We start from the raw sequence: 12,519 nt of genomic DNA, 5'->3' as shown, positions 1-12,519 counted from the left end.
TGAGCGTCACGACCATAAAAAAGCTACCCCAGTGGTGGGTCAAGGCCTAGGGTGGAACATAGACCACCTTCTAGTGCTATTTTAAAGACTATCAGTCCTCTCACAATAATGGAAGGATCAAACGACACAACCAACATGGTGTCCAGAACAGGAATCGAGACCTGCAACCCGGTACTATGAGAGGCTGACACAATGTTATGAACAGGCATACAGAGATTATGAGGGCTTGCGGGCTACCCCTTTGAGGTTGTCAATGGCGGAAGTCGTGGACGTCATCCAAGACAAATAATATTTTAAGGAACCCACGTCAATGAGGGCCAAAGGTTTTCTTCGAGAATCAAGGAAGTATTGTAAATGTCATCAAGATCACAACCACAACACCGAGTAATGTAGGCACCTCCAGAGTCTCATCGAGGACTTGATCAAGGCAAGGAAGCTGAAGGAGTTCGTGGCCCAGAGACACTCGATTCAGAGACATGGGAAAACTCCAGCAGTAGAGGGCCCGTACAGACGAATGTTGCCCATATCGTCAGGATGATCCCGACTATCCTGGGAAGAATGGATGCCCCTGAGTGGAAGTCCCAAAAGAGGACAATGATAGATGAGTTATGCAACCTCGCATCCATACAGAGGAGGGAGGTTGTCCTCCCATCACATTCACAGATGGCAACCTTCTCCAACGGGAAAACTCTTACAATGAGGCCATAGTCTTTATGGGGATAATCAATAACTTCCAAGCCGGGAGCATTCTCATTGACACTGACAGCTCCGTTAACATTTTGTTTAAAGTCATTGTTCAATAAGCTTAATCTTCAGACTGACTGATTGGTAGCACCAGTCAACCCACTTTTTAGTTTTTGATCAAGTGAAAGAAAAAAGGTGTTCGGCATAATGCGGTTGGTGGTCACTTGGGGTGAAGGAGAAAAGCAGTTCACGGGGACAAGATTTTATGATAGTGGATTCGCCATTAACCTACAATGACATTTTTGGCTACTCACTGCAAAACCACTTAAGATCTGTGGTGTCCACCTACCACGTTACAGTAAAGTTCCCGGGTTACATAGAAATAATCACTGTCATGGGATATTTGGAGCAGTTGAGAGTTTGCTGCTTTCAGGCGGTTGGGAGCATGGAGCAAGAACCACTCGACTACATAACCAAAAGGAAGGCAGCCTCGAGACCAGTGAGGCCACCCAGGAGATCTTCACTAGCGAAAACAAATAGGCAAATCTTTCCAAATAAGTGACAATTTTGATGCAACACACCGGGAGCTGTTAACTCAAACACTTTGGGACCACCGTGATGTCTTCGTCTTGTTCGTTGCGGAGATGCCTGGGATACAAGCTGATGTTGCTTATCATAGGTTAAACGGGAACCCTACAGTTTGGCCAATCAACCAGAAGATAAGGAACTTTGTGACTGGTTGTGCCGATTAGAGAGTAGGTGTTGAAGCTGCAAGAAGCAGGATACATCCGAGAGGTGCAATACCCCACATGACTCAAACGTTGTCATGGTCCAAAAAGCCAACAAGAAGTGCAAGATTTGTGTCGACTTCATCAGCTTAAATGTTCCCTGCCCAAAGGATTGCTATTCGTTATTAAGGATTGATGCCCTAGTGGACGTAAAATAGGGCAGTAGGTGACGAGCATCCTGGACACTTTCTCCGTCTATCACCAGATCCGGATGCACCCAACGTACGCTGAAAATACCACTTTCATTAAGATCGAGGGAGTGTTTTGTTATAATGTAATGCTCTTTTTGGCTTAAGAACACCAGGGAAATGTACCAGCATTTGATGGATGTAATTTAAAAAAAAAATGAAAGGAAAGAATATTACGATCTATGTCGATGATGTCCTTGTAAAAAGTCGGACGACATAACAACACATAAAAGACCTAAAAGAAACTTTCAAACCCTAAGAAAATATAATATGAGGTTGAACCCCTTAAAATGCACATCTGAAGCCTCAACTGACAAGTTCTTAGGTTATCTCATAACTCCCGAAGGCATAAAAGTAAACCTCGACAAAATTCAGGCATTGAATGACATGTTGTCCCAGCGGAATACTCAAGAAGTTAAAAATTTGACCGGTCAAATTGCAGATCTAATTTGGTTCATTTCGAGGTCATGCAAAAAGTGCGCAGCGTTCTTCAAAACTCTCCAAAAGGTCAAAAGTTTCCATTTGACGGATGAAAGCCAAACACTAGTCGTGTTCTCTGAGGAGCAAAGGTCAGGTTTCCGACTATGGAAAAATAATTGTTGCTCTAATCGTATCATCTCGCAAGTTGCGGCCCTACTTCCAGTCACTGTTTTCATTCATTTCCCTTTTTTATTATTGCAAGAGTTGATAGATTGTCCATCATCGTATACTTCACTTTTTCAAATAAGTCTCTCTTTTGGATCATGTGAATGATCAAGAAAAGAGAGGAATCAGAAAAGTCAAACATACGACAAAGAAGATAAACAAGTGAAAAAAACATGGAAAGCCTACGTGCAATAAATCTCGCAATGATAGATCAAGTAATTTGCTCAAACAAGATCAGGCGAAAGCACATTGGACCAATATCCGCGAAAGAATACCTACGTAGACTACCAACAATCAAAGATTCAGGTGTGTTTACCTGTTATGGGGTCTAGAGTGCCCCAAAGGGACATTTCCCACTTGATTAATTACTCTTGATCCAAAAGAGTTTTGTTTACATTAATGGTAACGACTAGAACAGAGCTATTAAAGGATGATTATTTCGCATGGGAATACTTCGATTGCTTTCAAAGTTTCTGCTAAGTCACGGGGCGGAGATTGAGTTTCTCACAGTTCCACATCCCACATGAGTAACAGACTCATCAACATACGGAGCCACAGGATACATGCATGGATGAAGAGAAAAAAATAAACTGAATACAACCCAATTCTTATATATTTACATATCTAACTCAAACTCTACTTTTTATATATATATGCCCCCTTGAATCTTTGACATTACATCAAAAACACCATCAACTTAACTTAAAAAAAAGTGAAATATACCTTTTTCATGCATAACAAGGTATATTATGTATGTAATAATTAAAGTTTAGGTGTTAGATTGTAAATACATAAGAGCTGAATGGTATGTATGTAAATCTACCTCTTATTTATTTCAAACAAGTTGTAAGTACATAACGTGAAAGGCAAAGCTAAACATTTCTTTCAACATTTTACTTAACATACAAGAATAATATGAGTTATAAATTTAGAATGCATGACATAAAATGATTTCTTCACTTCCCAGAGAAGAGCGATGAAAAACACAAAACATGATAAAAGAGTCCCCAATGATGAAAACCAGATAAATTGTGCCCTAAAAAGTGGGGAACAAAAAACTAATCTTGACGATGGCATGACAACTAAATTCATTCTGCTTGCCAATTATATATATATATATATATATATAAGAGCAGAAAGTAGAGCAATTCATACACGGTTATCTTCCTTGTTGGAAGCCATGGCACTAGCATTCACACTGCTCTGCTCTGCCTTCTTTTGAGCCCTGATGAGGGCGCGTCTGGCACGGGGACGCATCTCCCGAACTTGTCGAGGGGGCATCTCATACGGCTCTAAAAGACGGTCTCCAAAAGGGTGCTCGCTCCCCGTAAAAATCCTCAGTTTTCGATCTCGGTCCTACAGAAAATACAGTGGGTTTTCATCCATTGTTCATAATAGGGAAGAAGCTATCACTAGTCTCAAAAGGTTAAGAAAGACTCACTAAAGAATTTATCAAGTCGAGGAATATGGTGGTCACACCGAGATTCAAATTATATGATTGACATGATAGAAACTAAATTTTAAAATGTGTAGAAGGAATGCTACAAATTTATAACACTGTTCATCATCAAGTGACACTAACATGAAAGATATAAAAACAAAATTGATCTAAATACAAGGCAAACAATAAATCAACTCATTTTGCTAGATTTAGGAATTCCACATCGGAAGTCCAATTTGCTGATCCAATCAGCCAGCTTCAGGTATTAAAACTAAAGAGTAAGATTCTGAATTCAAAAATGAAAACTGATAAATTATATGGCGCAGTTAATTGATTTGAATTCAATTAAAGCTAAAAGTATGCATAATATTTCGTACTTAAGTAGAACTAAACATAATTGTTAAACTTTACAAATCATATATTACATATAATTCCGTTTATGGCCTAATTTTAGTTAAGTATGAAAAGATGGAATGAATAATCTAATGTGAATTCATATAGTTGACCACAGTTAACTGAGATGAGATCCAATATAGTTGATAATGATCGTGATAATTTATTGAAATTACATTAACAAATGAATTGTTCATCCTAGAAATTGGTATATTAGAAGCTTTAGAAAAGCACTTACATCACGTAATTTATTTCGAGGAAGCATACGGAGAACAGCTTTGCGAATCACTTCTGTTGGGTCTTTTGCCATCTGGTCTTTCAAGCTTCTTTCCTTGAGGTGACCAACATACCTTAAATTGAAGATGAAATCAATAAGAACTTGAGGGAAAAGAATCCATTTGACATTATTATGCAGGAGGGAAAAGAAAAGGTAACTACCCAGTATGCCATCGAAAAAATTTATTTGTCATTTTTCTTCCAGTCACACAAATATCTTTTGCATTGAGCACAATGCACATGTCTCCATCTTCACGATATGGTGTATACGTTGGTTTATCCTTCCCTTGAATAACAGTTGCTATTTGAGATGCCAATCTACCAAGTACCTAGAAATAGTAAAACTGCCATTACTTTCTACAAATCAGTAACAAGGTAGCTTTGAAGATCTACACAAAAAGATGACATTTTTATAGAGATCGAGAGAATGTAAGAAACCTGTCCTTTGGCATCGAAAAGCCGCCATCTTAGGCCCTCTAAATTGATCCTTCTTAGTCCAGCAAGTGCTTTCTGTAAAATATGTTAGGAAGCTGACATCACCACCACCTTATGAATAAAAAAAACTGATAAAAATTTTTGAATGTGAAAAAAAAGCCATTATGTAAAAGTGATGATTGACGACAATTTAAAAGTCTATAATTGTATGACATATAAGATAGAGCAGCAATGATATGAAGATGTGAGAGAAATGCACTTGACGTAGTTGTGCAAAATCTCTAGCCTTTGATAGCACTCAGCTCTAGATTGTTTCCTTCTTCAGACACTTTTGGAGCCAAAACACTAGGATGCTAAGCAACAATAAGCTTCCAAACGCAAAATATTTTATTTTCCTAAAGATTTCTCTTAGATGAAAAACTATCTAGGATATACATAGATCTAGGAATTGATGTTTCTGGTAGAGGCAAATCTCTATAGTTGATTATATTTAGGGTGTTAAACCCAAGAATACTTTTGAACAAGTATATATTGTTATGTCGGCGTCTAGACTAGGGGCTTTTTATTATTATTATTATTGCTATTGTTGGATATAAATAGAGTTGTTATGTTTAGAGTAAGGTTTATGCACAAGATTGAATCTTGTATCTTAGGTTTTGGGTTTGAGGGGATTTTCTACCTCTTGAATTGTAGAAACTGGGAGAGATCGTTTGTCTCTCAAATTGTAGATGCTTCTCTTTTGTATTTGTGAGTTCTTAGTGTTGTATTGCTTTGATATGGTGTTAGGAAAATAAAATTTGTGTTCTCCCTAATTTCTGTGGAAAAGTGTACTGATTTTGATGTCGTATGGTATTAAATTGGTATAGAGCAAGTTCTGGGAATCGGTCATGGAGCAGGAAGCCAAGGACGGGATCGTGGCATTCAAGCGCAATGCAGGAGCAACAATTCCAACATACAGTGATGGAACCGGCAACCGGAAAGCAATGTTGACGGTTGGGAAGCAGCGTATAGAGACATGAAATTCCATCTTCCTCCTCCCCAACCAGGGGATACAGTCGCGCTTAGGGCTCGTGGGGAAGGGAATGACGGGATCGCAGTGTGTGAATGAACAAACGAGAATCATCAACGAGACCGTAACCTTCAATCCTTGGAATCGAAAGGTTCAGACGCACATTCTCCTCTTTTTGTTGCGTCCGAACAACCCATATATTATTAGAGCTTGCCAAGATGGTAACATGGTGGCATACAAGAGTTCCATGCCATAATGATTGAAAACCACAATAGGGATCGCAGTGTAAAGGAGTTCCACGCCAAACTTGCATACGGGAATTTGGATAGTAGTGTCTAAAGTTCTACGCGGCTTCAAAGTACCAAACCGCGTACATGAATTCAGGGATCGCAACATCCAAAGTTCCACGCAAGTCGAAAACACGTACAAAAAATTCATAGCTCACGATTTCAGCGTAAAGGAGTTCTGAAACCGTACAGGGAGTAATGACAGACAAGAAAGTAGATGATTTTGAGATGAAATTAGAGGAAGAGTTGTGTCAACTTAAATATGAGATGGAGAAAAGGTTCACCGCCATAAAGAATAGGTTTTCTTCTATGGAAAATCAAATGGAGGGCCGTCTTGAGAGGATTTCTTCCATGTAGAATTCAATTGAGGACCGATTCGCGGCCCTTGAGGAGATGATAAAGAGGCGCATTGAGATGCAATACAAGTCCCTACTGATGACTCAATGTGCAAAACATAATTAAAGGTTGTGGAGAACCCGTGACCGGGAAAGAGATCGAATGTGAAGAACATGAAGAAAACATCCAACATCACGAGCTTCCCCCTGTGACTCCGATGGGAGGTAGATTAGAGATTTTTGATATAGGGGATTGGGTCAAGACATGGAGGGGCTATGCAAGGGGCTGAGAAAAGCATAAAGAAGGAAGGAGAAATCAGAATGGGGCATGGCTATGATCGAAGGTTGAATTTTACCCTAGATACATGGGAGGAAACGTCAGAGAGAAGAAGTTGGATTTGTAATGCTATGGTTTGAAAGTTGAAGCTGACGATTTTCGAGAGGGAAGACACACTAAGGTGGGTGTATCGGGAGAGTGATACTTCATGGCGAATGGGCTAACTAGAGAGGAGAAGCTCACAACACAGGGAGGGTTATTTTTGGAGGGGAAAATCCTAACAGGATTTCAGTGGAAGGAGGTTAGGTATCTGATCCATTTATGGGATTTAATGATTGTTTGTTGGAATATTTCTAGGTCATTCGGGAAGGAGAACTACACGAGAAATTTTATGCCTTGGACCATGAGGGGACTACCATAGAATATAGAGTGAGATTCAAGCTGTAGTTGAAGTGGTTGAGGGGGGATTTTGAAGCGGGATTGTAGGGGAGTTTCATGAAGCCTAAAGCCCGACATAAGGGCAACACTTCGACTAATGAGACTGTGGGGATTGAGGGAGAAATTAGAGTTGGCCCAAACGGTGAAGGACAAGAATCAGATAAAGATAGCTGATAAGAGAAGCACAGATTAAGACACGTACCGAACTGCTACAACCACAACGATCCCAAAAACTTAAATAGTGAAAGTCCAGAGGGAGGTTGCATGGGACAAAAATAATGAGTCATGACCGGGAACGATACTCGAGCACCTTATAGAGTAAGAGATTTAGCAGAAGCAAGCCAAGGGGCTACATTTTTTATGTGATGAGAAGTTTACCACAGGATATTGTTGTAATGCTTGAAAATTACAAGTTCTCATAGTGCATGATGAGGAAACACAGGATGAAGAATAGAGACACTGCGGTGGTAGAGGAGGAACACTCACTTTTTCCCGCCTTGAGGACAATGTGTAATTGGGAGGAGGAGAGAGTATGAGAGAGTATTTTTATGTCGCTGTCTAGCCTAAAGGTAATTTTGTCTTCAATATGTCTAAGGACAAATTTAGTCTTTTATTATTGTTATTCTAGGTATAACAAGACTTATTATGTTTAGTGTTAGGTTTATGCATGAGATGACTCTTGTATCTTAGGTTTAGGGTTTGAGAGAGATTTCCTATCTCTCAAATTGTAATTATGAGGAATTGCCTACCTCTCAAATTTTAGGTGCTTATCTTTTGTATTAATGTGAGTTATCGGTGTTGTATTACTTTCATTTGGTGTTTAGAAAATAAAATGTTTTTACCATAGTCTATGTGGAAAAGCCTGTCAATTTTGACGTCTAATCATATCAATATCCAGTATGATTGCACGTCATGGTTAAGTATGTCCTTGTAGTTTGGGGTATGATTAAAAGATGAATAATCAAAGCAATCAATGTTCTATGATCGTATCATCCAGAGTTAAATTGGTATGCCCAATCTATTAACAACAGAGGACTTTGACATAATATTATTTAGTAAGGTTGAGAAGCGATCGTGGATTGTTTCCTAATAGATAGGCTATAATAGCCAACATGATGAATATGCTTAAGGATGCTTACTCTCTCCTAATGACATCCAATATTCTAAATCTACATCAAATCAGTTCAAAGGGACCAATGCAATTTCAGTGGTTCAAAGGTGCTTTTAGTCAAGCATCCATTGAGTAAATTTTAGTAATATAATTCTTTGAGATTATTACTACTAGTATTATTTTTTGTGCAACTAGCCTTTTTGGAAAGGGATTTTATAACTTATAAATCCTCAAATAATATGATTTTTTTACAAAAATTTTTTTAACCATGGCCTCTTTAGGTATAGTTTTACTTTAAATTCCTAAAATTGATAAGACTTAACAACTTTCACATGGACTACTTTCGAGGTTAAGGTATGTGACCATAACAAATCCAAAATGCATTTAAATTCAATTTTTTTATTTTATTAGAGTAAGATTTTATAACTCGGTCTTCGTTGAAAAAGTTTTCCAACTCAAAGCTTCTCGAAAAAATTTGATTTGGGCTGCTCAAATTTTACTAAGGTTAAGTTTTTATAAATCACTTCTCCGAAGGAAATTTTATGACTCAAACTTTCTAAGATAAATTTGGATTTGAATGCCTAAAATTTACTAGGGCTAAGCATTTATAAAGGGGCCTCTCCAAGAGGATTTTTATATCAGACAATGTATTAATCAATAAACTCTCATAATTGTTATTGCTAATTCGATTTTAAGAATTTTAATATGCCAACTTCATTCAATTTAGGTGTTAAGATCTACAGAATGACATATTTTATTCATATGTTTGAGACTTCATCGATAAAAGCCGCCACTAAATCACCACTCCCCATTCTTGGCTAATAATGCAAACTGACCCTAACCTGGGTGAGTCAATTGGGCAACATATGGACAAGATCCTTTAGTCGCATTTGAATGGCAAATGGCTTGCTCGAGACCACTCATTGTCAATAAAAAATAGGAAATATAATAATATGATTCTAAATAAAATAAAACTCTCTTATTAAAAATTTAAGAGTAAATCACAATTCTCCTTATTTGAGACAGCTTCAACTTCCATATCAAAGAGTTTTAAAAGCTCTAACTGCTACCTAAAATTATATCCAATAATTTATGATGTAATTAGATATACTTTACATTATTATTTTTAAGTTACATCGTTCCCCATCTCCAAGAGAAGAGCTGTCATCCTCTCTGTGCTCCATCGTCTAGTAACATAACCCACTCTCTCCTTGTCTACACCGTCGTCCTCAATCATATAGTCCTCCCTCCGATGAGAGGGGCTATTCTTTCCTTCGTTGTCATTGTATTAGGGTGATTAGTCTCCTCCTTCCAAAAAAGGGATTAGCCTACCCTCCTCCACTTACTATATTTGACTCATATAATCCCCCTCCCCAAAAAAAAATTTATCATAACTCACATCCTCACTGTCCTTAAATTATCACCTCTCCTTCCAATAATGTGATTATCCTACCCTTCTTCATCCATTGTTTTTGGGTCACATAATTATGGCCTTCTTCGTTACCATCTTTGGGCCATATAATCCACCTCCTTCTAGGAGGGGGCTATTCTAACACATTCTTAGTCCCTTGCCAATCATTAGGTAATATAGGGTCTATTCCTCCCAAGAAAGGGACAATTCTAACCACATTCACCCACCATCCTTATGTTTTATAAGCCCACCCAATCCTAACACTTGTTTGTCAACTGTGGGTTTAAGTCCCCTACTTCCACAAAAAAAAGTATCCTTCTCCATTTTTTCCCTTCTGATCATATGATTACCATTCCTAACAAGGGGATTTCCTTTAACTTTGCATCTTCAAGTCATATAGTCTCCCTTCTTCTAAAAAAGGAACTATCCTACCGCCCTTCACCCACCTTCCCGGAGTCATATAGTCAGTCCCCTATCCTTCTAAGAGAGAGATTATCCAACCCCCTATTTACTTTTCATCTCCGACAAGCTCACATCCTTCCAGAAAAGGGGCTATCCTACCAATCACATTTGTTGACGTCCAAGCATTCAAATTCCCCTCCTTTGAGAAAACAGATCATCTTAACTCTTATCAGCCACCTACTAGCTTTAGGCCATTTGGTCCCTCTTACTCTCATAGTTGGGACTATCCCGACCAACCATAATTATCAATTGATTTTGGATTGTTTAGCCCCTCCTCCTTTCAAGAGATGAACTATTCTGACCACCCTCAATGGCCTGCCAACCTTCCATCGTTCATGGCTTCTCCTTCAAGTAATTATGCTCCTTGCTCCTATTAAGAGGACGACCATATTAATTGTTGTCAATCGCCTCCACAACCTCCCTGCATTGCCTCGTTCATCACCTTCAAATCAGGTTGGGCATGCAGTTTATTCAAGGACCCTTCGTAGCTTTTCATTCATTGAATTGGAAATTCATTAAGTTTAGGCATGAGGTCTATTCAAAGCCCTTACACTTTGTAGTTTTTCGTTCATTGAATAGGAAAGTCATAAGTTTGTTTTCCTTGAGAGGAGACCCTCATTCTTTTAGTCAACAAGAAGGAAAGCAGCTCGCAGTGTTAGGCATCACCACAATTGATGGACTGGAACCTTTGTCACAACCTGACCCAATGCTTAGAATTAACTAAAAAGAACCAATGCAATTTTCAGTGAGTAAATTTAGTAATATAATTCTTTGAGATTATTGCTACTAGTATCATTTTTTGTGCAACTAGCCTTCTTAGAAAGGGATTTCATAACTTGGAACTCCTCAAATAATATGATTGCTTTACACTAAGTTTTTGTAACCATGGCCTATTTGGGAATAGTTTTAGTTTAAATTCCTAAAATTGATAAGACTTAACAACTTTCACATAGACTTCTTTCGAAGTTAAGGTATGTGACCAGAACAAATCCAAAATGCATTTAAATTCGATTTTTTTTACGTTATTAGAATAAGATTTAATAACTAGGTCTTCGCTGAAAAAGTTTTTCAAACTCCAAGCTTCTCGAAAAAATTTGATTTGGGCTGCCCAAAATTTAACAAGGTTATGTTTTTATAAATCACTTCTCGGAAGGAGAATTTATGACTCAAACTTTCTAAGATAGCTTTGGATTTGAATGCCTAAATTTACTAGGGCTAAGCATTTATAAATAGACCTCTCCAAAAGGATTTTTTATATCAAACAATGTATTAATCAATAAACTCTCTAATTGTTATTGCTAATTTGATATTAAGAATTTTAATATGTCAACTTCATTCGATTTAGGTGTTAAGATCTACAAAATGGCATATTTTATTCACATGTTTGAGACTTCATCAATAAAGGCCGCCACTGAATCAGCACTCCACACTCTTGGCTAATAAGGCAAACTGACCCTAACCTGGGTGAGTTAATTGGGTAACATATGGACAAGATCCTTTAGTCGCATTTGAATGGCAAATGGCTTGCTCGAGACCACTCATTGTCAATAAAAATAGGAAATATATTAATATGATTCTAAATAAAAAAAAATACCCCATTAAAAATTTAAGAGTAAATCACAATTCTCCTTATTTGAGACATCTTCAACTTCCATATCAAAGAGTTTTAAAAGCTCTAACTGCTGCCTAAAATTATATCCAGTAATTTATGATGTAATTAGATGTACTTTACATTATTATTTTTAAGTTACAAAGTTCCCCATCTCCAAGAAAAGAGCCATCATCCTCTCTATGCACCATCATCTAGTAACATACCCCACTCTCCCTTGTCTACACTGTCGTCCTCAATCATATAGTCCTCCCTCCGATGAGAGGGACTATTCTCTTGTCCGTTATCATTGTCTTAGGGTGATTAGTCTCCTCCTTCCAAAAGAAGGATTAGCCTACCCTCCTCCACCTGCTATCTTTGAGTCATATAATCCCCCTCTCCAGAAAAAAATTTATCATAACCCCCATCCTCATTCTCCTTAAATTATCACCTCTCCTTCCAAGAGTGTGATTATCCCGCCCTTCTTCATCCATTGTTTTTGGGTCACATAGTCATTGCCTTCTTCGTTACCATCTTTGGGCCATATGATCCACCTCCTTCTAAGAGGGGGGCTATCATACCACATTCTTAGTCCCTTGTCAATCATTAGCTAATATAGGGACAATTCTAAGCCCATTCACCCACCATCCTTATGTTTTATAAGCCCACCCAATCCTAACACAACTTGTTTGTCAACTGTGGGTTTAAGTCCCCTCCTTCCACAAAAAAGAGTATCCTTCTCCATTTTTTC

General features: G+C 38.0%; 1 protein-coding gene across 3 annotated transcripts in view; it reads right to left on the bottom strand.

Moving 5' to 3' along the window:
- Positions 1–3,113: 3,113 nt before the first annotated feature.
- LOC110024822 (50S ribosomal protein L13) overlaps positions 3,114–12,519 on the bottom strand; it is a 19,256-nt gene continuing 9,850 nt past the window's right edge. For 2 of the 3 annotated variants that reach the window (XM_020724989.1, XM_020724991.1), the window contains 4 exons: positions 4,854–4,925; positions 4,578–4,744; positions 4,378–4,489; positions 3,114–3,661 (listed from right to left, as the gene is read on the bottom strand). In XM_020724989.1, coding sequence (XP_020580648.1) covers positions 3,455–3,661; positions 4,378–4,489; positions 4,578–4,744; positions 4,854–4,925 — 558 coding nt within the window. In that variant the 3' untranslated portion in view covers positions 3,114–3,454. The remainder of the gene's footprint in view (positions 3,662–4,377; positions 4,490–4,577; positions 4,745–4,853; positions 4,926–12,519) is intronic. The other variant, XM_020724990.1, reaches the window with a different exon arrangement.

Source organism: Phalaenopsis equestris, unplaced genomic scaffold (assembly GCF_001263595.1).
Source record: "Phalaenopsis equestris unplaced genomic scaffold, ASM126359v1 Scaffold000276, whole genome shotgun sequence".
Taxonomy (NCBI): Eukaryota; Viridiplantae; Streptophyta; class Magnoliopsida; order Asparagales; family Orchidaceae; genus Phalaenopsis; species Phalaenopsis equestris.
The sequence above is the reverse complement of the archived record's forward strand: the minus strand, read 5'-3'. Positions and strand labels throughout refer to the sequence as shown.